This window comes from Phlebotomus papatasi, chromosome 2 (assembly GCF_024763615.1).
Source record: "Phlebotomus papatasi isolate M1 chromosome 2, Ppap_2.1, whole genome shotgun sequence".
In the NCBI taxonomy this organism is placed as follows: Eukaryota; Metazoa; Arthropoda; class Insecta; order Diptera; family Psychodidae; genus Phlebotomus; species Phlebotomus papatasi.
Genome location: NC_077223.1, coordinates 57206288 through 57232553, shown reverse-complemented (window position 1 = coordinate 57232553; position 26266 = coordinate 57206288). Strand labels below are relative to the sequence as shown.

Below are 26266 nucleotides of genomic sequence, written 5' to 3'. Positions count from 1 at the left end.
CCAGTTGGTGATCCAACCGACAGCTAATGCATAAATCAAATTCGACTCAAATTAGAATTAAATATATTTCTAATAAGTATTGTAAACATTACAGTCATAGCTTTTTATTATATAATTGAGATAATTACGATAAATTTTTGTGTAATTGAAATATTTAGCAAATTTTGCTAAACGGTGGGTTTAAATTGAAAATAAAACACACAATTCCATAAGGAAATTATGCATGTAATTTTTTTCGCGGTATAATTTCGTTGAAAACTCACATTATAAATTTGCAAATAAAGCGTGAGTATTACAATAAATTAAACAAAACAGTATAATAATAATTAAAACTGCAAATTAAACATAATCCCATAGAATAATTAAATACACAAAATTATAAAATGTTACTGACTATTCGTTTTATCTGAACAATTATTGAAACAGATTTAATTCAAAGTGCTATTTGCATTTTATCAGTTGCAAAATGTTTATTGCTATTCGAAATGTTTTACTGGAATTCTTACCAATTATCAAGAAATTGTTTAATTTTTATTAGTTATTTTACTGATATTTCCTATTAAAGAGATAAACTGTAAAAATTATTTGCAGTTATGACTAAATGGAAAATACTTTGGAAATCGTTAGGGAATAAGCACCCACAATGAAAACAATTGTTTCATCAGTATATTTACTTTCTGTTTTTGTAGTTCCTGGGAAGCTGCCCAGTGGAACAGGCGAAGGGGATTGAGGTGGTGAAGGATGCCATTCGTCGACTACAGTTTGCACAGCAGATGAAGAAGGCGGAAGGGGGTGCCAATGTAAAGGCCAAGAAATTGGAAATCACCGTGAGCATAGACGGTGTAGCAATTCAGGAGCCACGTACACAGACTATCCTGCATCAATTCCCGCTCTACAAAATCTCCTACTGTGCTGATGAGAAGGGTGTTAAGAAATTCTTCAGTTTCATTGCCAAAACTGGTGCCGCGGCTAATGGCGACACAACGCCGACCAGTGAAGAGGGTCACGAGTGTTTTGTGTTTATTTCTAGCAAGTCAGCCTCGGACATCACACTCACTATTGGGCAGGCCTTTGATTTAGCGTACAGGTGAGCATCCTCTGAAATACTATAATTTATTCTTATTACAATACTTTTTCTTTGATTGATTATTTGGCACTATCAAAAGAATTCTCCATGTAAATAGCTCAATTGCTTATTGTAACTGTACCAAATTTCGACATAGTTGCATGTAAATGCCAAAGTATTAAGTTTAAAATGTAATATTATATTTTTAATACAAATTGATTTTTTTATTACTTCTTTTTAAGGAGTGATTTTTTGGAAAATTGTACAGGGTGGCTGAAAAAAATGCAACAAACTAAAGCGCTGTATTATCCTCATTTTTTGTTCAACTTTTTTTAAATAAAGAAAAAATGTAGTAAATACATCAAAATTTTAGAATATTATCGGTTTTGTTCAATACGATCTTATTTTGACTTAACTATGGTCTTTAGTCTGTCGGAAGTGCTATCGTAGTTTGCACGAATGTCAGGCTTCTGAATATCCTGCTGCTATTCACGAGGAATGGCTGCCTTCAGCTCATCGATACTTTGCTACTTTTTAGTCCTAACCTTGACCAACAAAATGTCCCTCTTGGAGAAGTCAAACGATTTTGCATCGAAGAATTGTGGAGGTCGTTGTTTTACAAAAATGAAGTACGACACGTTTTTTCTAGCCAAATCTTATTCGGCGCGTGATTTCTGCGACGTTATCGAGTCTTGATCGAACTTCCATTACTTCTTACTAAAATTTTTGTTTGTCCACAACTCCAACACTCTTTCCAGGACAATTTCCAGAAACACATTGGCATTCGTTTTAACGGTACAGCCTAAAAACCTCAGTGGAAAGCGATAATTTGTCTTCAAGGAAGTCTAGACCTTCAAAAATGTGGTCCTTGACTTCCGGTGGTCATTCGAACGTCTAAATTATCGTATGATCTTTCCTTCAGATAGACACAATCATTTTGTTTGAACATCAATTGCTTAATTGAAAATTTTTCTTATCAGAAAAAAAATGACATTCTGGAATTGACCATGAACCTGCAAGCGAATTTACTCCTTCGTCGATCGAGCATATAACTTTTTTTTGAGGGTCGATGAAAGCTCGTCCTTTTCAGGATTTTTAAGGCTTCATATAGAGGTCCTTTAACAATATTTATTTTATGGTTATTTGCGATCTGTGCGTCTCGTAGATCGTTTCTTTGCAGATGTGACGCAGATTTCGTTCAATTTGTTCCTTCACTTTAAGAACGATAACTAGCGAGGAAGCAATTTTTTTAGACCGCCACCAAAGCATTTTAAAATACTACTAGTATCCCTGTACCAAGTTATATTTCGAAAAACGGAAAGTTTAATTACATTCAGGGTTTTAAAGAGCCCTAACAAAAAAAGGTGCTTCCGCATTTCCTGCAAAATATAGCGACATTAAATTGTCACGTTTGAGTTCCATTACGGTTTAAAAAAGTTTTACAAAATATTATCGTAAATGCTTTTATAGGCCTTTAACCAATAAAATGAACCACCACTATGCAAAATATGAAACCGCTATCACCAGCGGTTTGACAGCTATGCGTTCTGAAAATTGTTGCATTTTTTCAGCCACCCTGTAGTTAGTTTATCGTCTTTATTTTCTTTAAAATCATTCTTAAAAATTTTTAAAATGATTACAAATTTAGATATAGCTTTGAATAATATTTCGACCACCTTGATTGTCATAGATCCTTGCCCTTCCGGAATCTTTTTAAAGTCTTTTTCGCATCATCTTATTCGTCGAAGTGTAATTTTTTTGTTAATTTTTGCATTGTACAATTTACAGGGTATGAAAAAAACTAAAAAATCATGAAAATTTGAGGAATAAAAGAAGTGGCCGAAATTGCAAACTGGCCGAAGTTTAAAACAGTTACACAACAGCAAATAATAAATATCATCCTGCTATGTAAAAAAAACTGCGAAGATTATATCAGAAATAAGATAATTTATGTTTAAATATTTAATTATTAAATAATTTGCTTCCATACCAATTTTTCGACATTAAGAACTTCCCTTATGGTTATTTATTAGATTGTCTTGTTCTTCTTTACAAAGTTCCAATTTGATTCTCTGATATAACTCCACAGGCGGTATATGAATGAAAATGGAAAGTTTACGGAAATGGGCAAATTGCAGCAACAGAATAAGCAGTTGGAAAGGACAGTTACACTGTACAGGCAGCGACTGAAGGAACTGGCTGAGATTCTGCCCAAGAGTGATTTAGATCGCCTGCTGATTCGTCTTGGGCTCAAGGATATCCTTGAGGTGCCGGCCCAAGAAAATGGCCTGGATAATCATACAACGGCAATGAATGGGAAGAAGACTCCTGATTTGGGAATTGATGTATCGGCACCCTGCAATGATGATCAGCTGTTAATTGAGACGTCACCCAAACACTTTGCGCCCATCGTCCCGCCGCGCAATCTGCAGAATCAGATCAATAGCACATTGGAGGCATTTAAGCCCAGTGTAGGCACCAAACTTGAGGGACTCCTGCTCAACTCAGACTCTGACAGTGATTTCGATCCCAGAGCTAGTGAGAGTGAAATGTCCAATGGCAATAAAATCACCAATGATCTGTTTGGCTTTGAGCCACCCAAAACACTGGGCCAGCAACTATTTGCCAGTAGCAATAGCAACGGTACGACCCTCACTAACGGCCTCAACGGAAACGCTGGCGTGCAGGCCGTTACGCCGCCACTGCGTAAGTATTAATTTTGTCTTTATCTTCTTTACGGTTAAGACCAGCGACAAGGAAATTTCAGGAGTAGATTTATAATGTGATAATGTTGATTAGAGAATTTTCCTTACTATTTCAGATAGTCAAAATAATAAAAACACTAAAAAGTACTCACGATTTTAGGGCTTACACTTGTTTTTATTTTTTTTCTCTTTGTCTTAAACAGTGAAGAAATCCTAAGTATAAAATTAGGTTTTGTTCAAAAATACTCCATTGCACCTTATACCCTAAACATACTTACGACTTTAGCCGAAAGACGACTTAGCATTATTATAATCAAAATAATGATTAGACTATTCCCATCAGATTTCCACTAACTAAGCCGTTTTTTGGCATAAGTCAAGAGACGAATTAGTCAGAAACTGATAGAAATGTAATCTGGGGTGACATGATAACTTATTTTCGATACTATCGACTGTCGATTCGGAAAAATTTAAACGATAGGGTGGAATAACCGGCTATCGCCATGTTTAGGAAAAAATTAAATTCATTTAATCATAACTTTTGAATCCTTGTTACAAGATAAGTCAAATTTGACACAAAGTTACTTAGATGTATTGGCTCTAGATACGTGAAAACAATAATCCTAGAACATAACGCTGGACTACTTAAAAAACTGATTTTTATTAATAATGCAAAAATAACCATTTCGTCGCCACTTTTTACCACTTTTCGCCAGTTTTGTAAAATTTGTAACCACTTCTCGCCACCCACTTGAAAAGAACCACACTCGGTTATTTTAGGCAATGCTATGAAAAGAATACATTCACCATTTCTCTTTCCTTGTGATCACTTTATTATTACTCTCTTTAAATGATTTTTCTTCACTTTTATTTGAGAAATCAAATTATGGGGCTTTTGCAGAAAGTAAACAATGCAGATTTGACAACTGAGAATGTACGAAGTGAAGTTAGCGTCGCCTATTGAAAAGATATGGCGACAGGTGGTAAAATCAATTCCAGAATATTACCACTTCTCGCCATGCCTCATTTTTATACAAAACTAATATAAAATGAAATATTAATTGACTAAATACAAATTTTATGTATTCCACAAGTGCAATTAAATATTTAATAGACAAATTATTTACCCAAATAGGTATTTTTGTCCTGATGAAAATTTAACGACACTTAGTACATTATTTGGTAAGAGATGTTGGATTCGATGCACTTGCTTAAAATATTGCTCTAAAAAGTGATCAAAATCGTGAATCCAAAACGAATAATTATTATTTTTCGATTCTATGCGTAGAAGCAGAAACAATACAAAAAAATTGCGACTCATTTATTTCATAAATTGCGAAAAATAGCGATTTCAATGTAAGTGGCGAGAAGTGGGGCACTGGCGAGAACTGGTGATTCCACCCTACCAGGACTTTCCGTAACTTATATTTATCAACATTATTTATTTTTATATTTATTTATTTATCATATATTATATATTTATCAACAGTAACATTCTTTTAAGAATGTCACGATGAATGGTAAAACAATGCGTAAAAAGTCGATATTCGTTTAATCTAAAAGACATAAATTTATCGAACATCATCATTCATCATCGGTTATAATTCCACCCCTGATCTTGTACCTTTTATGATCATTTTATTGTACTTTTTACGAAATTTGATATCCTTAGATCGGGCTCAAACTTTACCATAGGGGAGACTGGGGCAAAAAGTCACAAAACGGATATTTTATTTTTTTACAAGCTACTCGAGAGCTTCGAAAATTTCTAATTAGCGCAGTTTTATAGGAAATTTACCGCTCTACAACTTTGTGAAAGCAATTTTCCTCTATTTTGTAAGGAAATACGTTTATCGAGCCGATTTCTAAAAGGTAATTTTGTGACTATTCTCAAAAATGTTGGGGCAAATAGTACCAAGCATGGGGTATTATCCTATTTTGATTCGTTTTATTACGGGCTTCCGTAAATTTGAAAAAATACCTAGAGGACATATTTTCATAGAAAATTTATTCTTCTACACCTTTGTAAAACACCGTTTTCTCTGCGAGAAAATGAGAAAACGAGAAAAGCGCTTTTCAAGCTATTTTAGAAAAAAAACACACAAAGGACTGCAAATCGTTTGACCAATGCAAACAACAAGCGGCGAGATATGATAATGACGTTTCTTTTCGCCGTGAGACATCAGAAATTGCTTTGCTTTTTGTTACTTTTTGCTCTATACCTTTTGTTACTTTTTACCCCAAGTGGCCATTTTTGATAAAAGGATCTCTGGAGAAAAGAACTTTTGTGAAATTCTAAAAAAAAATAGCGGATTCGTATTCAAAAAATCCAAATTATTTAGAAAATATTCACTAGTGCATCAATTTTAGGAAATAAGTAGGTAATAATTGTTATCTTCTGCAAGGAAAATATTTCAAAAATAGGGCTAAAATTTTCGAAATTTTTTATTTTCTAAATTCCTTGTTCTAATTCTAAGAAACTTACGACATTGAAGAAGGTCTATGGAGGCTATCTATAGAAAAAAATTTGAGCAGCTATCTTTGTTACCTTGGAAGATATTAAATTTTGAATTTTTCGATTTGTGACTTTTGCCCCAGTCTCCTCTAATATTTTTCACAATATTTTGATTTATTCATTCGAATTTGCAAGAATTACAATTACACAAATAATTTCGATTGCTGAAATAATTTTTGAGCTCTTTCAACATCGCAAATTCAATAAATTCGCCACCATTAGTGCTAGTAACAAAAAAAGAGTTTTAGAGAAATATTTCCGAAAACAGAATATGTATAAAAGTATTCCAAAGTCTCTCTAGCATGAATTGGATTGAAAGTTGGATATTTATATTATCCTAGATTACTTTTCTATTTCACATTAAAAGAGAAACTTGACTTGGGTTGGACTTACCCTAACCATTAATAAGGATGATAATTTACCGACCTACTTTTAAATAATAATAATTATCCGTATTAAATTTTTTTTAATCGTGTGTCTCATCATGTAGGGGAGACTGGGACAAAACTTGTCAAAACGCATATTTAATTCTTTCACGAGCTCTGAGAAAACTTAAACGTTTTTTTATAATGATCATATTCTTATAGGAAATTTACTGCTCTACAACATTGCAGAAGACTATTTTCGTCTATCTCCAAAGAAATTTGATTTTCGAATCATTTTCTAAAAGTCGATTTTGTGGAGATTCTCAAAATTGATGGGGTAAATTTTGTCACTCTTCGGATAATTTGTGACGTTTTACTCTCGCAAACGTTAAAAATATCAAATAGACATATTTTTACAGGAAGTTTATTCCTCTACAACTTTGTCGTAGATCATTTTTCTCTATCTTAACGAGAAATGTGCTTAAATTGAGCTAATCAGTATTGATATTTTCTGTAAGCCAAATATTCCAAAAATAGGGCTCAAAATTTCATCATTTTTTATTTTACATAATCCTTCTTCGAATCCCTTGAAACTTTGTAAGTTTAAGAAGGTTCATGAAGGCTATCTATAATAAAAAATTTCAAGCCTCAGTCTCTTTTATTTAAAAAAAAAATAGTGAATATTGAAATTTTCGTTTTGACAAATTTTGCCCCAGTGTCCCCTATTTACCGAACACAATTTAATTTCTGCAATAGCTTGAAAAGTCAACCTCACTTTCATTGATTTGCAATTGTGCAATTTATAGGCTCCCTGAAGGTTTAATAAAACTTGTTTTATGACGAGTCAAAATCCTTTAATTTCATTCCGTCTTGTGTCATTTAATTGAATTAGTCGTTTAGGGCATAAATGAAAGTTCTCGTAAATCCGTAAATGTTAATTTTCATAAATGTGCAGATCATTTGAATTTACATTTCGTCAATATAATAACAATTTTTGTAAATTCTATTAACACTTGGAAGGACCCTAGTGTCAGCCGCTGCCAATTTAGTTTTCAATTTAATTTTTTATAGTGAAGAATATATCATTTCGCCTGGAGGCCTGATTGATTGCGTGCAGAATTTATTTGACTATTTTTTCGTATTAAAATTTTTAATAAAATTAAATATTAATGTAAATTGCAAAAACAAAAAACTGCACTCAGAAGGACCAAGTGGCAGTTACTGCCATATGCATTTTATATGGGAGTTTGACGTTCTGCAGATGTAATTTTCTTGATTGTTAGTTAGTGTATAAAAGCTTTAAAAGAACAAATTGAAAGTGTTTTTGCAAATTATTGAGAAGAAATTTAGGCGAAGGTGACAGGCCTTTGAATGGGTCAGTTTTTGAATGCTTTAATTTTTCTCTTATTTCCCAAAGCTAAAAATCCATTTTGTTAAGCGAAATTGATAGAAAATAGTTAATAGTATTAACTATTGTTCATAAAGTAGAATTTTTGCTTTGAAAAATAAGAGAAAAATTGAAACATTTTAAAGGCTGCCGCATTCAAATCCACTTTCCCTTACTCCATGATTCTGATAAAGATAAAAACATCGAAGGGTTAAAAATCTTTAGATACAGTAGCCAAGGAGATGAAATTTCTGATTCAGACACCAGAAAAGAACTGAATAAAACTCCGAATGTTTAAATATAAGTAAAAATATCAAAATACTATGTAAAATTCGATAAATGGCAGCGGCTGCCACTTGGTCCCTCCGTGACACTTTTAGTTAGGGTTCTACGAAGTGTTAAAAATACCGGAACCTTGTAACCTTGAATAACCTTGAACCCAGTAAAATTCTGAATCTCAGTTATCCTAGGACACTGAAAAATTCAAGGATCCCGAAAATCTAAGGGCCTCGAAAATACCCGAATTTGAAATATCGGGGTTATGAAAATCCTGTAATTTCGAGTATTGCAAGATCTTCAAAATTCGGGGATCCCGGAAATATCGAGATCCCAAAAATATCGAATCCCATATATGGGATATCGAAAATCCGAAAATTGAAGATCTAAAAATTCCGGAAAGCCACATGTGGGAGTCCCACAAGGTAGTGGGATCCTGAAAACCGAAGTCCTCAAATAACAGAATTTCGGGATCCCAGAAACACGAAATTCTGGATTTGTAGTTACATATATTCTTAAATCCAAGGATCCCCAAATTAAAAAAAAAACCTTGGGATTTTCAAAATCCTATTAAAAGTTTAGTATAAGGAGAGTGTGTAAATTTTATTCGACACTTCTTAACTCTTTCGTCTCCTTTGGGACTCTGGGTACCCATGGAAACAACATTTTTTTAGACTATCTAGAATCGATAAAAATCCGATTCTTCTGGATAATTACAAACTATAAGGATGTCCAAATCTAGGATATTTTTTGCAGGATCCTAATTAACTCCTGAGCTTAGATATTTTTGATCAAAAATCGTGTATTTTCGATTTTCTGCTTCCTTGGAGATATTGTGACTTTTTTCATATTTCTAGACCAGAATAAGAAAAAAACCTCTCGGGGCCAATAAGTATGATAACTAACAATTACAGATTACATAAATTTGGAAAACAATTTTTTCTTAAATTTTCAAAAAACTTGTTCAAACTTTATGGGTACTCTCGTCCCCAAACCTCATTAGTTTTCTAGTGCGGTAATTGCATTTATTTATTTATTTTATCTGAATACTGCTACATTATGTCTTCCAATTCAAAAATTGATAAAAACCGAATTTTCAAACCCTACTCCTCAATTAAAATTATACCTAGCGTTAACTGATCGATCTAGGATTATCTTTAAGTTTTAAACTTGTATAATCAAAGCTTTTCAATAGAAAACTTTCCAAATGAATTTCTCAGATGAAATCATTCCTGGAATAATTAGCTAATTGAATTGGTCATTATTGCCTTGGGCAAGAGTCAACACTCAATAATATCCACCATCATTTTGCATTCTTCATGCGTCTGCGGAGAAAAATTGAAATGAGATCATGGAGATCACTGTAATTCCAATTAATTGGATGAGAAAAAGGCGGGAAATAGCCAAGTGGTGAATGATAATTTGCAGAGGAAATTGACGATGTTTTTTTTTCTCCTTTCTTCTTTGATTGCAGTGGCACCACCGCCAAAAACGGCAGCCCCGCGCAGAAGTGCTCCAGCTCAAGGGCTCAATACCTCCAGTCAGGATCTATTTGGATCAGCACCTTTCAATCCGCACCCGGTGGCCTTTGATGTAAGTACTAAAAGATAAAAAAATGTTGTCTCTGATTTTTGTTAGAATCCTACTTGACAAGAGCACCTTTTCTTTCGAAAACAAAATGAAATCAAATCAAAACAAATCCCTTTTTGGCTGGGGCGTGAGTAGTTGAGCGAGGACAGTGGGGTACGCAGGAATCCTTTTGGGGAGCAGGGGGGAGTGCTGGAGGCGCCACAATTGGCCACACTCGCCAACATCTCAAGCCAGTTCGATGATCTCCTGGCCACATCGCATGCGGCCAATCCTTTTGGCTCCTTCGCCAGCGACAGCTTGGGCCCCTTCGAGGGTGCCTCGCTCAGTGACAAACTCCTCTCGGCGACCCCTAAGGCCAACGACTCGAAGAGCAAGCATCTCGAATTCTTCAATCAAATTCCCTCAAATGGGCTCAATTCCACGGGTGGTGAGTCTGAGGGTCACATTGTGGCCTCAGAACGATCTTCATTGGCTTTTTTTATGGCGCTTCGCAGCGTTTAATTTGATTGTCTAATTTTGACTTCTTGGTGGTAAAAATATACTTAAGAAGAACCCGTTAAAGGTCATAATTGATAATGAAATTTTATTTAAAAGATTGATCTAGTTTAGAAGGTATCAACAAAATTAATTTAGCGGATGCTATAAACTGCATTTGAAACATCTGCAATAGGGTATAGTGTGGTATTTCTGGACAATGTGCTTTTTGGGACATAATATGGGTATTTTGGGACACATCGAAAATGCTACACTGAGAGAAAAACAGGGGTGTGATTAACATTTTTTTCCTCATAACTTTAACACAGCCACAGGTGTAAAAATATATCTGCATTTTTTAATGTTAATTTTACATCTTTTTAAGGGTAAAATTAACATGAAAAAGGGTAACTTTAACCCACAATACACCTGAAAAGGGTAATATTTACACCAATTTCCGATCAATATTGCAGGGTAAAGTATACATTTCCGGAAGGTTATTTTAACTTTTTCGGATTTCTCTCTCAGTGTATAAATATTTGTTTTCTAATTATTTTTAAGTTCTATATGAAATATTAAGCTCTTTACGAATCAGATAAACATGAAACTTCTGAAATTTTATTTAATTTAAATCGTGAAATATGCGTGAACTGTGAGTGTTACATTTCACTTTTTACAAGACCTTCAGTGTGGTCAATTTTGCAGATGTCAACACAAACTGCTTAGTTTTTTTTCGATTTAAGTCACTTTACAAGTGAAATTTAAACAAAGTTTTTATGAAAGACTGAAGTTTAGACCTACTTACACTCCATCCCGGGATTATGCACATTTTCAGGACTGAAAAAAAAACGCGCGAAATGGCATTATGCATCGAGAAAATTTGCATACTCGCTGGCGATTTATTTTGAATGAATCGGCCGTATAGAAAAAAGAAATTAAAGTTTCATACTGAAAAATAAGCACAGCGTCTTCAAATTTCCCGCGTCACAAAACAGTATACATTCAGGCGTATTTAAAAAATGATTTAATAAATTAACTCCTAAAAATAGGGCAAACTTGCATAATTGTATGTGCATATTCTCGAAGTGCATAATGCCGGGACTGAGTGTAGATAAATAATCAGGTTCGGTGAAATTTTTTTGCATAATGGCGACTTTTGTCTGTCCCTAAATACACAACTGTCGCGAAATATACAACTTTTACTTCTTTACATATTTTGCTATTTTGTATAAAAAAAATGAAGCATTTTTCAACATTTTTCGATCAGAATCTTATTCTGCGATAGCATAAGGAACATAAATATTTGTATCAACAAAGAAAAAAAATAATTTGAGAAGTCTTTAAGCTGTTGAATGTGCTAAAAAGTGGCCCGAAATATCACACGTTACCCTAGACAAAATTAATTTGTTACCTTAATAAATTAGATTTAGAAAATATGGTCAAGTTTCAAATTTGCGTTACATTGACAGAAAATCATTGTATCTCCTCATAAAGAGTGCAAAATATAAGTCATTGCCTTTAAAACATGAATAGAATTATATAAATTAACACTTCACAATGTGTCATAATGGTACTTGTGAAGTAACGGCAGGTAATTTGATTAGTAAAGGAACCGATGAACGTTAGGGGAAAGCTGTATAATAGTTGTCCCTTTCTTCAATATTAAACGGTTTTTTACTAATAATTTTCCGACAACAATCTCCTCTGCATGACTTCAGAGGAACTTTACGAATTACTCGCGATAGTGGGGTCTCACTTACAACAAATTTATCACTATATTTCTTTTTATATAGAACAGTTTGGTTCAAGTTCAAAACGGTACTTATTTTTGCTGCAAGGAAATTGAAATTAATGGAAAATTTAACGCTCAATACACATTATTTTCTTTTTAATTAACGATCAATTTATGCTATTTTAGCAAACGTATTTTTGTTGCCCAAATTATACCGGTTATCACAAAATTAGTGTAAATCCATTAATTCAAACGATTCAAAACTCAGAACAATTAATTATGTAATTCATCTTAAACGCATTATATATTCAAAACTACCATTCATTGGCCAAACTCTTTTTCAGAACGTAAAAAGCAGTTTTTAATTAGAAAATAAAAAAAAAGTTTAAAGTTTCCTACCAAAAATGAGCGGTTTTCTAGAACCCTTTATTGAGGCGATCAGTAATCAATATGGGGTAGTGCAGCGTCTTTTAATTGGGGCACTTTGAAAGGGACAGATAATCCTAACCGGCTTATGTAGGTGAGATTCTTAATGTGAGCAAACTCGGAATGTATGCAAATTCGATTTAGAGCTGAAGTTGGGGTACGCCATTCAGTTATCTTGAATCAAATTCCTGAAATTATACAAATTTTGTATTTAAACCAAAATATCAAAGATTTGGATGGAGTGACAGAAAAGTGATATATGGGTGAAACGTAGACCATAATGTTCTCTATAATTTAGCCGTAGAACTTGATCTCATTGCTTAATCAGAAGCCGAGATAATCGAGGTTGTTTGTTTCTCAACTCGTTTTTTCGACCAGAACGCCCCAAGTGTTCATTTGGTGAACTTCAACTATATGAAAGAATTGTTGTATTTTGTGAGACTTTCCATTTAAAACCCTATTTTAAGTGTCTTGGTGGAGTATAGGTAGTCAAATTGGCATCTGAGTGATTTCAAAGCGTTATTATGGGAAAAGTTAATTTTTTCACACTTTTACGGCAAAATCGGGTAGATAGCGTAGTCTGAGCGGAAAATGATGTATGGACGAAAGGTAGACACAAATGTCCTCTACAATTATGTCGAAGTAATCATCAAAATCGGCTCAGTGGTAGTCGAGATAATTGAGATTATGTGATATTGAAATTGGTTTTACGACTGTAGCGCCCCAGGTGTTGGTCCCACGAAGTTCAAATGTTTTAGAAAGTTGTAGCATTTTGTGAGATCTTTCATTTAAGCCCTCACATACCAAAATCTGTCTAATAGAACCGGAGATATGATTTTTGGAATTTCGTGAAATTTGACCCCTCATATCTCCGGTTCTATTATAACCACAGCTTACTTACACCCCTTTTTGGAAATGTCATAGACTGGACTACATCACTCTAAAATTTGATTAACTTGCACAAAGCCGTTTTTGAGAAAAATTAGTTTGAATTTTATTGAATTTTGACACTATGGGTTCGGGTGGGGGGATATGGGGGGGGGGGGGGTAGTTTCATAAAGGGAGGGGGGTTACAGAAACCCAAAATTTATTTGTGACCTGTTAAGCCAATGCAATGTAAATAATTTTTTTATACACTATGAAAATCAAATCTTTAAAAAAAAAAACTGTTACTGTTCCAAATCAAACACCAAATATTGTTAAAAAAAAAAAAAAAAAAATTGTAAAAAATGAAATAGAAAAATGTAAAAAGAAAAACACTATACAGTTTATGACGGGGGTTTTCCGTCGTTTTCACCCCCCGAGACTGGTCACCAACGCTAAGACGGCGACGGCCGCAAATTTGTTTTAGGGGAATCGCCAACAATGACGAAAACCCCTCAATAAAATGAAATGAAATGAAATGAAATGACACTATCGTAGCGCCACCTACGGTGACTTTTTGAACTTCCATCTGAAAGTGCTCATCGGGACAAAACCAAAAAGCCAAAATTTAGGTCGATATGTTAATTAGAACCGGAGATAGAGGCCGGTCAATATTCGAACTTTGACTCCTTATAGCTCGGGTCAGGGGTTATGGATCGACTTAAGTATTTTTTTTTGTTTGATAGGTATAATCAGCGGCTACAACATAGGGGAAGGTTTTGCAGCTTCGTAATGTTGTAGCTTCGTAAAAGTTGATTTTTTTTCCAAGTTACTAAATGAATTTCATCCATGGACATATAATCTAAAACAGGGGGGTGACATTAGCTCTGAAAAATGCGACCGATTTTAGTGTACATTTTTCCCTGTTTTCGCACACATTTCACGAGATATCTCCAAAACTACGTAGGTTACCAATTTGGGGTTTTCGGTTGCCTCTTCGTTATTAAATTGGCTTTTATTTCGTATTAGAATTTTTTGCTAATTTATTCTACAATGACAGAAAACAGCTATTAAACTCAAAAGTTTTTTAGGCTCACTAGAAACATATGGAAAACATAGGAAATGTCATGCCCCTGATCTAAAAGGTATTTCAGCCCGATGCACAAAGAAATTTTTGAGTTATTTAATTTAGAAAATTGAAAAATCTCTTTTTTTTAATAATAGCGCCCCTAGAGGTGGTTTTACGAACTTACGATGTTAGAAGGGGAAGTGGAATTTCACGAGAGTTTTTCAAAACGCCCTCACTTTTCAAATTCTGACAATTAGAATCGGAGTTATGGCCATTTTAAGAAATTTTTTTTTTTGACCCTTATAGCTCGGGTCAGGGGGTTTAGGGGACCTTAAGTTTAATATCGAGCGAAAGCTCTAAGGTCCAGCTATAACATACTAAAATTTGAGCCCGATAGATGCCATAGGGGCGGAGCCATAAAGAAAACAAAGAAAGGTGGTATTCAAAATGGCGGAAGGAGGGGTGGGGGTGGGGGGTAAATGCACCATGTTGCAATTTTCACCCGATATATAACCTTTGCCGAAAACCGCAAGTCGATAGCTTTCTTAGTTTGGGAGCTATTAAGCTCCAAAGAGCGGCCGGACGGACAGAAAGTCGGGAACGGTTTTTAGCCATCCATATATATTCGTGATCAGGAAGTGATGAAACACATTCTGGCAAAGTTTGGGGCCGATCGGAGGACATGAGATTTTGTTAGGATTATAGTAGGTGAAATTGTTAAGAATCTCACCTAATAACATTCTTAGTACAGTTAGATTAGGGTAAATGTCCTAATTCAAAACCTTTTTCAGGCGCTTTAACTTTGACAGAAGATTCAACACATTAGGTTCATATTTTTTCTGAAGAGAATTACATAAATTTGCTCCTCGACTCTACTAGAATGTTACTGTTTAGTGAAAATTCTTTAGATATAATTTGAAAACTTCTTAAATACAAGAAAAATATGCGAGTGTAAAATGCTTCTATTGGAAATAAAATAATCCAAATGGAGACAAGGGAAAATTTCTAATTGGAGACAAACAGTGTATAAGTGAAACCGCGACGAAAGGCTTCCAAAACTTTAGTAAGTTGCTCTTGAGTGCAGGATTTGTTCTTATTCCTGGTCTTTTCTCCTTTCCCATCAATCTAAAACAATAAGAAAATCTCTCCAAAAAAATTAAATTTCCGGGGTTTCCTATTGAAGCATTTGCAGTTTGCAGACACTTCAGAAAAACCCTTTTTGTTCACGAAATAGATAATTATTTCATTTGAAAACTTCACGTACTGTTATCAATAAAGGTTAGCACTTAATTTAACTAAAATTAGCCAGAAATATGACATAAATGTTAAACAAAACGAATAAACAACAGTCACCTTATTGTGTTTTTCATTGGAAAACATAGTCGATCATTAACAAATTAAAATTTGTGAATATGAATTCGCTTTATTTGGTGCAAAATTTACTAAATGGGCCAATTCATCTCAAGACCACCATAGGAGTACCCTTCATGGTCTTAGATGTTTTTGAATTTTACATATGTTAAAGTACACGATAAAATAATATACCCCTATTTTTTTTCGCCCAAAAAAATTCCTGGTCGGAGACACATGGCGTCAAAGATGGCGTCTCGCGTTTCATTCGTCAATTGAGATTTTTGGCAAATATTTCAAAATACTCTATCTCGCGAACGGGTTGAGATCTCTTCTTACTCTTTTTTTATTTGAAAGATAATTTTATACTCTTTAAAACGATATACTAGTTTTCGTATTATCTGCTCAAGTTTTTTTGTAACCGTTTTTTCAGTTTTTTTTTGAAAAAATTTAAAAATTAATTTTTCTCAAAAACCCCATTCTCAAAAATTTTCATTTTTTTACCGTTGATCAGTAACATTGAGTACTACATTCCCTGAAAAGGCGAGCTTCCACTTTTGCGCTTATTTTTTTAAAAAAATTCAAATTTTAACAACATTTTCAAAAAAGGAAAAATACCAGTTAAACTCAAAATTTTGAGTTCAATTTTTCAGGGAATGCACCTGTTAGAGGGTTAACGTAATTGTAATGAATATCCATCAGTTTCCGACTAATTCGTCTTTCGATTTAAGGTTTACTTAGTGGGAAACTGATGGCAATTTACTTAAATCATTATTTTGATTATAATTACATTCATCTGTCTCTCGGCTTAAGTCGTAAGTATGTCTAGGGCATAACTTTGGGTACAAAAATTTATTTAAAAAAAAACGCCTGCACAAGTATATTAAATATTACTTATAATAATTTATTAAATTCATCACAATTTAATTCTTGACCAGGTTCTTAAATAATTTATTTAGGGGAAAGTGGCCATGCTGTACATTTACACATTGAAAAAAAAGAGGGTGCGATTAACATTTTTTCCTCATAACTTTAACACTTTTTAGGTGCAAAAATATATCAACATTTTTTAATGTTAATTTTACACCTTTTTAAGGGTAAAATTAACATGAGAAAAGGGTACCTCTAACCCCTAATACACCTAAAAAGTGTAATATTTACACCGATTTTGGATCAATACTGCAGGGTAAAATTAACATTTCCGGAATGTTATTTTAACTTTTTCGGATTTCTCTCACAGTGCACGGTCCCAAGCTTTACAATGACTTAAATTTTTAGTTTGTTTTTCAATAAATGTGACTCATCATCTCATCCATATTTTAAAAACTAGGGGAAAGTGTCTTGTTTTTAAAATCCATTGCAGAGTCACATTTATTGAGAAACATAGGAAAAATTTAGTCATTATAAAGCTTGGGACCGTGGGGAGCATGAGCACTTTCCCCTACAAAGGTAAATTTCTCATTGATTATAAAGCTTTTTGATAAATATTTCGTGCCATTTACCACCAAGAAAACCATATTATTTTTACGTGTTTGTGAAAAGTCATCCTTTTTGTGTCTCTTTTTGTTTATTTTTTTTTTCGAGCTAATTAAGTGTGCTTTATCAGTGTCTTTTCTTTTGAATTTTAGAACATTAGGCAATTCTATCTTTTTTTTTTTTGAATCTATTTGCAGACTTCAAACAAGGGCCTAGCGTTTGGGGTTGATGATTTCACGTTGGAAAGTTTAGATCCCCTCCGAAAATAACTCAATAGGGATGAGAGGAAGGATCCAAGAGCTAAATGGAATCACAATTGAGATAGTTAATAAGGACGAAAATTGTATTTTTCTTCAATGTGGCAATTTGTATATTTTTTTTCATGTCCTATTGATTAGTTTTTTTTGTCTCTGGAGAATAGAGGATGGAAAATAAAAAAAACAGCATTAGAGAGGAGTTTTTTTGTGTAAGAAGAATTTCTTATCGAAGGCTAGCTTTAAAACAAAAAGAATCAACAAAAAAAAAAATAAAGAGACATTCCAAACGGAAAGGAAGAAAAATGAGAAAACTAAGAGTATCAAAGAACGTGATATATAAAAAGAAAGTGAAAGGAGAAAATTGTCTATAAGAAATAATATTCAACATGTAGATTTTGTAGTAAACCCTTTCCTCCTACCCCATCCCCTCCCCCTCCCTTCCCTTTCGATCCATTTGTAAATATTTTTGTACCTTGGCAAAGAGAATGATGAATTTAAATGTTTAGTAGAAAATATGTTGGTGCTTCCAAGTCTTTTTGTTGAGGGTGGACACAAAAGTGATTATTATCTACTTTGCTATTGTAATTTTTTTTTCATTGTTACTTCGAACAACACTGTGTGTCTCCCGAAATTATTAATTATATATTATTTTCTGTGTTTACAATCACCACACACATTATTATTATTATTTACAGAATTAGGAAATTTATATAATTAAACAGGAAAAAAAAAAGAAAGTGAGGAAGTAATTGAGTAATTTATGTAAAATTAACTATAATGCATTATATTGAAAGAAAAAAGAAAACTTTAGGAATATTGAGACAAATATACCGTCGATTAATAAAAGAAAAATAACATATACATACCACTTACATATCCTCTATTCTATATTGTAAACTATAAAATATTGTGTTAAAAAAATATATAGTTTTATCACTATTTCCTCAAATTTGTTTCTTTTTTTATTTGGTATTTTGTGACAAAAATCTTCTTTTCAGTTTGTGAGCAATTAACTTGGCCAATTTGTTAAACCACGATTTGAAGGAATTTATTGGTAATTCAATATCTAACAACTTTTCAGAACATTTCAGTTTCAGCCTATGTCTCCTAGAGGCGTGGAAATCGCTTTTATTGATCGATGTCAGGAACATACAAAAAAATTGCATCAAAATGCCTAACATAAATGTAGGCTGTTGGTATGGTTAGTAACTAGGGTAGCGGCATTACTTATGGCCACATTAACCCATTCCTTACCATTGTATTATACATCATACGCAAATTGAGTGATTTTTGATGATTTATTTCTGGGCAATTTTTATCCGAATAGCTGTCGGGAATGGATTTTTAGTAACGTTAGTTATTCAATTACTTGAGAAAAATAGTCCGACAGAGATGAAAATACATTTTGTTATTATTTTCTTGCTTCGCGGAAGGTCATGCAAAATTTTTGCTCAAAATGGCGGACGTAAAATACGACATCTCGTCGAATTTGTTAAAATTGGCCTCTTTCCTCTTTCCTAATTTGAATTCTAGTTCCCAATTGGTGTTCTTGGATAGTCACTCTATCTAAAGCAATAGAGTTTGTAATGAATTAATGCACAGAATTTAAATTCAGTGACCATTAAGACGTGTGTTTGACAGAGGCTCCCCGCGCTTCCTTAAGAGATAAAAAATTTTTTTCTTTTCAAAAAATTTATCTACTAATCTGTAGGAAACTAATCCCAAAATATGAACATTCTATCTCAAGTATTTCTGGTACATTGACTGAATGGGTTAAGGACATATTTGCTCACAGCTTCTTTTCTTTTTTACCAAGTAAGATAAAATTTCAACTGTGATTTCTTTAAAGTACCTCCTTTCGATATATCCAGGTGAATTTATTAGTAAATTTGCCTTAAACCTCAGAAAAAGTATGATTTTTCCAACAAAGTCAAATTCATAACTTGTGTCCACTTTTACGAACTTATGGCCGGTCGTGGAATGACTTATGGCCACAATGTAAAATGATGCAATATAAACTTAGAAATAAAATATTTTAAGTGCAAAAGAAAAGAAAAAGATTTTAGGTAGTTTCAAATGTTTTTATTATTTTTTCTTAAGTTTCTATAGTTTTTATTCATGATTGTAGCATTGCACTATTAATTGCTTCTCATCCTTTTATTTACTGAGGCCCGCAATCCGTTTTTCACAGTGAAAAATCCATATTTGACTGCATAAAAAACCCACCTCATAATTCCCTCTGTCTCCTTTTGTAAGAGCATTGTGAAAGCCTTCGTGGTCTGATAATATGATACACCTGAAATACTCTGATTGCGGTCATTGCATTATCAATGCCTCTTAATGCCTGTGAGTTGAATATCGCGGTTCTTTTTGGTTTCTTTATATTTTTTACTGGTATCATTGCCATAAAAAAGAGAAAAACAAAAGTTAGGTAATCTGTAATAAAATACAAATTCTGGAGATAAATCTGCAACTCTCGAGTAATCTTGAAATCACCACATTTATTTATAAACAATTTTATATTACAATTTCATCACTTACCTTAAATTTCATTAAATTTTTTGCCAGAAAACACCAAAATTGAATAAAAACAATACAATTGACAACTCTACAAATCAAAATAGTGGCACATGTGAGGGCGCCACACGTCAAATACCGTGGCCACAAGTCCTTAATCCTACAGTAGACTCTTCGATATCCAGCACTTCGATATCCGGGTGACAGCTGCCAAACACTGGCGGTTGATATATTCAAAATTATTTTCACTAAACATGAAGTTTGTCCAGAGTGAATTAAAGTATTATTAACATTGTATCGAAGTTTTTAATACATAATTGTGATAAAAAATGAAACATAAGCACACCATGAAGAAAATTCTCTTTTTCTTTATCAGACAGAAAATAATAAATTCACACAGCACAAAATAGAAAAACCGGTGATCATTCAAAAAACCTAAATGTCATTTTGTCCCCTAGTCAGCCGGATATCGAAGAGTCTACTGTATCAATTTGGTCATAACTTATGGCCCCATCTTAATTGTATATTTTGTTGTTATAAAATTTATCAAAATTTAATAGTATAAAAACATAGTTATTAAGGAAAAAAGTTTTGAAAACTAGTACTAAATATTTTCGATTGAAGATACAATATTTAGTTGTTATAATTTTTGGGATCGTTAGTTAAAGATTTTATTTTAAAGATTCGACGTATTTTTAATCGTCATTCGCATCAGTAAGGTATTTTCCTCAAATTGTTTATTATTGCACCGAAATATTAAAGTAAATCAATTTAAAATTTTCCTTTAATGATAGCACACCAAATATTGGTAATTTTGTGGTTCTTTGAAATCATTTTGTGAGAAAAAATTGAAGATTTCTGGGAAGAGGCCACAAGTATAGACTGGCCATAAGCAATGCCACCACCCTACACTGAGAAAAAAGGGGGTGCGACTAACTTTTTTTCCTCGTAACTTTAACACTTTTTAGGTGTAAAAATATATCAACATTTTTTAATGTTAATTTTACACCTTTTTAAGTGTAAAATTAACACGAAAAAGGGTAACTTTAACCCGTAATACACCTAAAAAGCATAATATTTACACCGATTTCGGATCCGGTACTTACCGATGAAGACCGATGCAGCCAGGTTCAGAATTTCAATACCTCTCCAAAAAATCCAAATTTAACCAAATCGGTTGAAAAATGGGCCCTCCAAAGTAGTTGATCTTTGACCTTCAATCATTCAAAATTGCGAATTTTCCGGTCATAGGTGTGTTTGGGCCGTTTGGGCGAAATGTTCGCCTGGACTACCTCTAAAACATATCCGAAAATCATTGAAAAAGCTTGGGCCAATTTTGAGAAAAACCGAAAAAAACATGATTTTGGAGGGGAAAACAAACGTCGAGAGATTTTGTTTTTTTATTAGGGGTCATCTAAGACTGGAAGTCGATATCTCTTACCGTTTAAGCTCCAGAACTGTGAAAAGTTGGAAAAATGGGTGGCAAAGCGTCCGAGGCTTTGCGAGATGCTCGAACTCCCGAGAAAGAGCTCTGCCTTATATACCTTTTCGCAAGCTTTCTGATGTATAGAAAATCATTGTCGAATTAAATTTGTCTATAACAAAACCATCTTCAAGTTGAAAATTGTTCAAGAAGAGGGTTTCAAAAATTTATTAATCTTTTAATTAATTAATTGAACAAATAGGGTGAAAATTAAGCTTTAACCTATAATAATTCAAGATGGCGAATTTTCCGGTGATAGATGTCTAAGGACGAAATGTTCGGCTGGACTATCTCCAAAACATATCCAAAAATAAAGGAAATCGTCAGGGCCAATTTTTTTTTTTTAAATTAGAAAAACCTCATTTTTGACCTATTTTTGGGGGATAGGAACGCATGAAGGGGGAAGGGGTAAAAACAAAGAGATTAATTTCGAGACAATGTCATTTGAGGTGGGGTCACCGAAGACCGGAAGTTGATATCTCTTAGCGTTTGAATTTTATATGGGTCAAAAGACTGAAAAAGTGCGAGAAACAGTATTTTTTTTAAAAATAGGACTATTACCGTTACTTTCTCGATGCGTCACCGATTACGACCGATGCAGTCGAGTACAGAATTACAAGACCTTTCACAAAAATCCAAATTTAACCAAATCCGTTGAATATTAGACCCTCCAGGTTGGTTGACCTTTGACCTTGAATAATTCAAGATGGCGATTTTTCCGGTGATAGGTGTCTAAGGACGAAATGTTCAGCTGGACTACCTCCATAACATATCCAAAAATGAAGGAAATCGTCAGGGCCAATTTTTTACAAGGTCATAAAGCATGTTTTTGGAGGGGATAGAAGGGGTGGGGGGTAATTTGAGTAAGTTAGTTAGATAGAATGTATTGACTTCTGGGGGGGTCACCGAAAACCGGAAGTCAATATCTCTTACCGTTTAGCAGCTAGGATGGTGAAAAGTTGAAAAAAAGTCGATTGTGAAAACTGCTCTCTCCTTGGAGTTCCAGCAGTTAAAAGACTATTATATAACTGTTCTCTTCACTGAGAAAAAAAGAGGGTGCTATTAACTTTTTTTCCTCATAACTTTAACACTTTTTAGGCGTAAAAATATATCAACATTTTTTAATGTTAATTTTACACCTTTTAAGGGTAAAATTAACATGAAAAAGGGTAACTCTAACCCCCAATACACCTAAAAAGGGTAATATTTACACCGATTTTGGATCAATAATGCAGGGTAAAATTAACATTTCCGGAATGTTATTTTAACTTTTTCAGATTTCTCTCACTCAGTGTTTGAGTTCGAGCTCGAGCAGTAAAAAAAATAATGATTACAACACTTCACATATATATATTTCAAATAAAAAAAAATCTAAACAAAACTTCTTACTTAAAGGTTTATAAGAGACAGTTTGAGGCTTCTCAATGCCAATTATAGATTCTATTAATCTATTCTCTTCAATTATAGATTATAGATTCTCAATTATAGAAAACAAAGAGAAATATATGAAAAAATACGAAATTATGATTCCAGAAATTATATAGAAAAAGGTATACAGAAAAATTTGTGAACATTGAGAAATAAAGTATGGAAAATAAAGAAAGAGTAAAGAAGTGGAATTTTGTGAATTATTCCACCAACATCTCAAATTGTTCCACTTCGTCGCACAGTTCATTGAAGGACGTGCAGAATTCATCGAGTTCCTGTTGCTACTTCAAATCCTACACCCTGACCTGGATTTTGTCTTTGTCTTTTTTTTTATGTTTTTTTCATCATTTCCTCACCGTCCTCTTCCACTGTCTGCGGTGGCTTTTTTCCCTTATTCTTTTTTATCCCTGACTTTTTCTCGAATTCGAGTTGGAATATTGATTGCAGTTTCTCCTTCTTCATCTGCGTCACTGTCTTTTTCTTCTTAGGTCTAACCTTCTTCGGCATAACTATGCGTCTCCTGCGCTTCCGCTTCTTCTTCGCATTTTTACCATCATTCCCATTTTGACTCAGGGAGACGTCATTGACACTGCTGCTTCCACCTGCTGCCGTATCTTCCATCACAATCAACTGATCCAAAGCCACAGGATTAGCTTTTGATCCTAGAATCTTGCAAATAGGCTTCTTCTCGACACTTTTATTTGCACCAGGTTCAGCATTTGTTGATACATTCTGCCTTGCTTTATTTTCTTTGCCAGATAATTCTTCATCACATTCACTTAACTGAGCAGGTGGATGATGAACAAGAGCATTTACCTCCAGCGGTGTTTTCTGGGGGGTATCTGACTCGAATGTATCCCTCTTCTGTGCTTTTCCCTCTCCACGACTACCAATGGCTTTCCCTTTAGCTACATCCTGTTTTTCACTGTTTTTAGTAACATTCTTTCTTTTCCGGAGAGGTTGACTTTTGATTTCAGAATCTGCTTTTTGAACTGGAGTCTTCCCTCTTGCCCATGTAACTCTTTTCTTTGGCACTGGATCCTCATTCACTATATTTTCCTTCCTGTTGCGTAGCCTCCCTGTTGTCTTTACCTCTGGCACGTCAGGTGAAGCATCATTTGTACTGTTTATTTTGCTTGGTCCTGCCTGAGTTTCGGCAGCTTGCTTTCTCAAGCGACTTTCTTTTTTCACGGACTTAGCAATTGTTGGCGTTACTTCCTGAGACGTTACCGTTGCTGGAGCTATTTTCGCTGCCTTCCTTTGAGAACGCGTCACAACTCCCTTGCTTGGATTCATCTCTCTGTTTGCTCAGAAATATCTTTCCCACTTTCCCAGCGATTGCAAAACAACCGAAAAATATATATTTTGAGCTGCGAGTTCTGCTAACTTTCAAGCCTTTCAAGTGACACTAGCGATCGCAGTGACGATTAGTCAAAGTTAGTCTTTTTCCCCTATCGAGTGAGAGACTTTAATGAACTTTGTTTTTGTCTTTGCTGAGGTTGCCGCAATTGAGTAGAAGTAGATATTTTCTGCAGAAAACTTAAAGATAGCTGACGAAATTATTTGACGGGCCGAGTCTCGGGCCAAAAGTTCATTTTTTCATTTTTGAGAGAAAAAGAAAAAAAAATGAAAGAGAAAATCTGCTAAATGGTTTCCAGCGCCATCTACCGACAGTGTTTAGTTCTGCCATCATCCGCTGCGAGTGCTAAACAGTGCCATTTTTTGCTTAGCACTTTTTGTTCGAGAGCTGCTGAGTGGCCAGCAGACCGATTCAGCAAAAAATGCTGAAAATCCTGAAAATGCTACACTAAGACCAGGCATTATGCACTTTGGAATTATGCACATACAATTATGCAAGTTTGCCTACTTTTGGGAGTCAATTTATGCAATCATTTTTAAAATACGCCTGAATGTGGGTAGAGTCAGCCCTTTTGGCCACCTAAAGTAAAATTACATTGTAAGGCAATTACAAGTTTATTTAGAACAGGAAAATGGGTCTTATTTCGTGACCTCTAATCTAACGATTCAGAAAACCATATTTGATTTTGTATCGACTTGATTAATTCTAAGTTATTAAAAGAAATTCTCGACAAGATAAACAATCACTAAAAAAAACATGGGATTCTTAAGAAACTTGCTAATGTTAAGAGAAATTGTTTTGCATTATTTCATATTATTGATGAAAATATTTTATGTTATTCAGTGAAAGTCCATTTCTTAATTGACTAAATTTTATTGTGATATCATCCTTAATGAGATTTTCTAACAAATTAAATGAAAATCGAATGTGGCTAAAAGAGCTTACTTTTTTCGGCTGTGTAAGTGCTTTTGGCCATTCATTTTTCCATACATTTTACACGTGGCGCACCTCGCGGATTTCAGTAAAAACGATCGTGACTTTTGACTGATTTTACATCAAATAGAAAATGTGCAAAAAGTCATTTGAAATACTCTAATAATCACATAAAATTGGTTTTAAATAAGAATAGGACATATGCTGTGTATTTGTGAAAGTTTTCGAAATCTATTTCTTCTGTTATTTTATTAAAATTCGCTTGGAAACAAGTGGCCAAAAGTGCTTACACACAATGGCCAAAAGTACTGAAACATGCATAGTTGCACAAAATGCATTTTTCACTAAAATACCCAAAAAAATTTGGGAATTCTCTTGGATTATTATCAAGGAACGGCTTTAAGGTATCTTTGTACAAAATTTCATTTTATTTAAATAAAGATTATAAAAATTACAAGCACATGAAACCTTAAAGTGGCCAAAAGTACTTACTCCACCCTATATGCTATTTTGTGACGCGGGAAATTTGAAAACACTGCTTATTTTTCAGAATAAAACTTTAATTTCTCTTATTAAGATGAAAATTTTTAAATATTTTTATAATTTATTGAAGAACTCTCTTCAAAAAGTATATAGGGGAGGGTGGGGCAGTTTCACCCCTAAATTGCAAAATGGATTTTTGGATTATTTTGCAAAAAATGATAAACAGAAGTAAAACTTTGTATATTCTATGAATTACAGTTGGGTTTAGGGTTAATAAAAATAATAATAATAATCCTTTAATTTCATTGGTCTATTGTGGAAAAGATGATTTAACTTGAATGGCAGAATGCGTGAAAGTCCCCCGTTGTGGGGCAATTTCAAGATAAATATGAGCCAATTTTTGAGAGAGATAAAACGTGTTTATAGGAACCTTGCGATATCAGAATTGATTAAAATTACTATTTTGAAGTCTTCTTAGACTCTAAAACCTAAAAATATAATCGAACAAAA

At 33.6% G+C, this 26266-nt stretch overlaps 1 protein-coding gene across 6 annotated transcripts in view; it reads left to right on the top strand.

The window, feature by feature from the left end:
• LOC129801862 (PTB domain-containing adapter protein ced-6) overlaps positions 1-18501 on the top strand; it is a 59801-nt gene extending 41300 nt beyond the window's left edge. For 2 of the 6 annotated variants that reach the window (XM_055847250.1, XM_055847249.1), the window contains exons 3-7: positions 690-1087; positions 3156-3772; positions 9789-9907; positions 10040-10331; positions 17493-18501. In XM_055847250.1, the coding sequence (XP_055703225.1) occupies positions 690-1087; positions 3156-3772; positions 9789-9907; positions 10040-10331; positions 17493-17524 (1458 nt within the window). In that variant the 3' untranslated portion in view covers positions 17525-18501. Of the gene's footprint in view, positions 1-689; positions 1088-3155; positions 3773-9788; positions 9908-10039; positions 11314-17492 lie in introns of those variants that run through there. The other 4 variants (XM_055847252.1, XM_055847251.1, XM_055847248.1 and 1 more) reach the window with 2 other exon arrangements.
• Positions 18502-26266: the final 7765 nt, after the last annotated feature.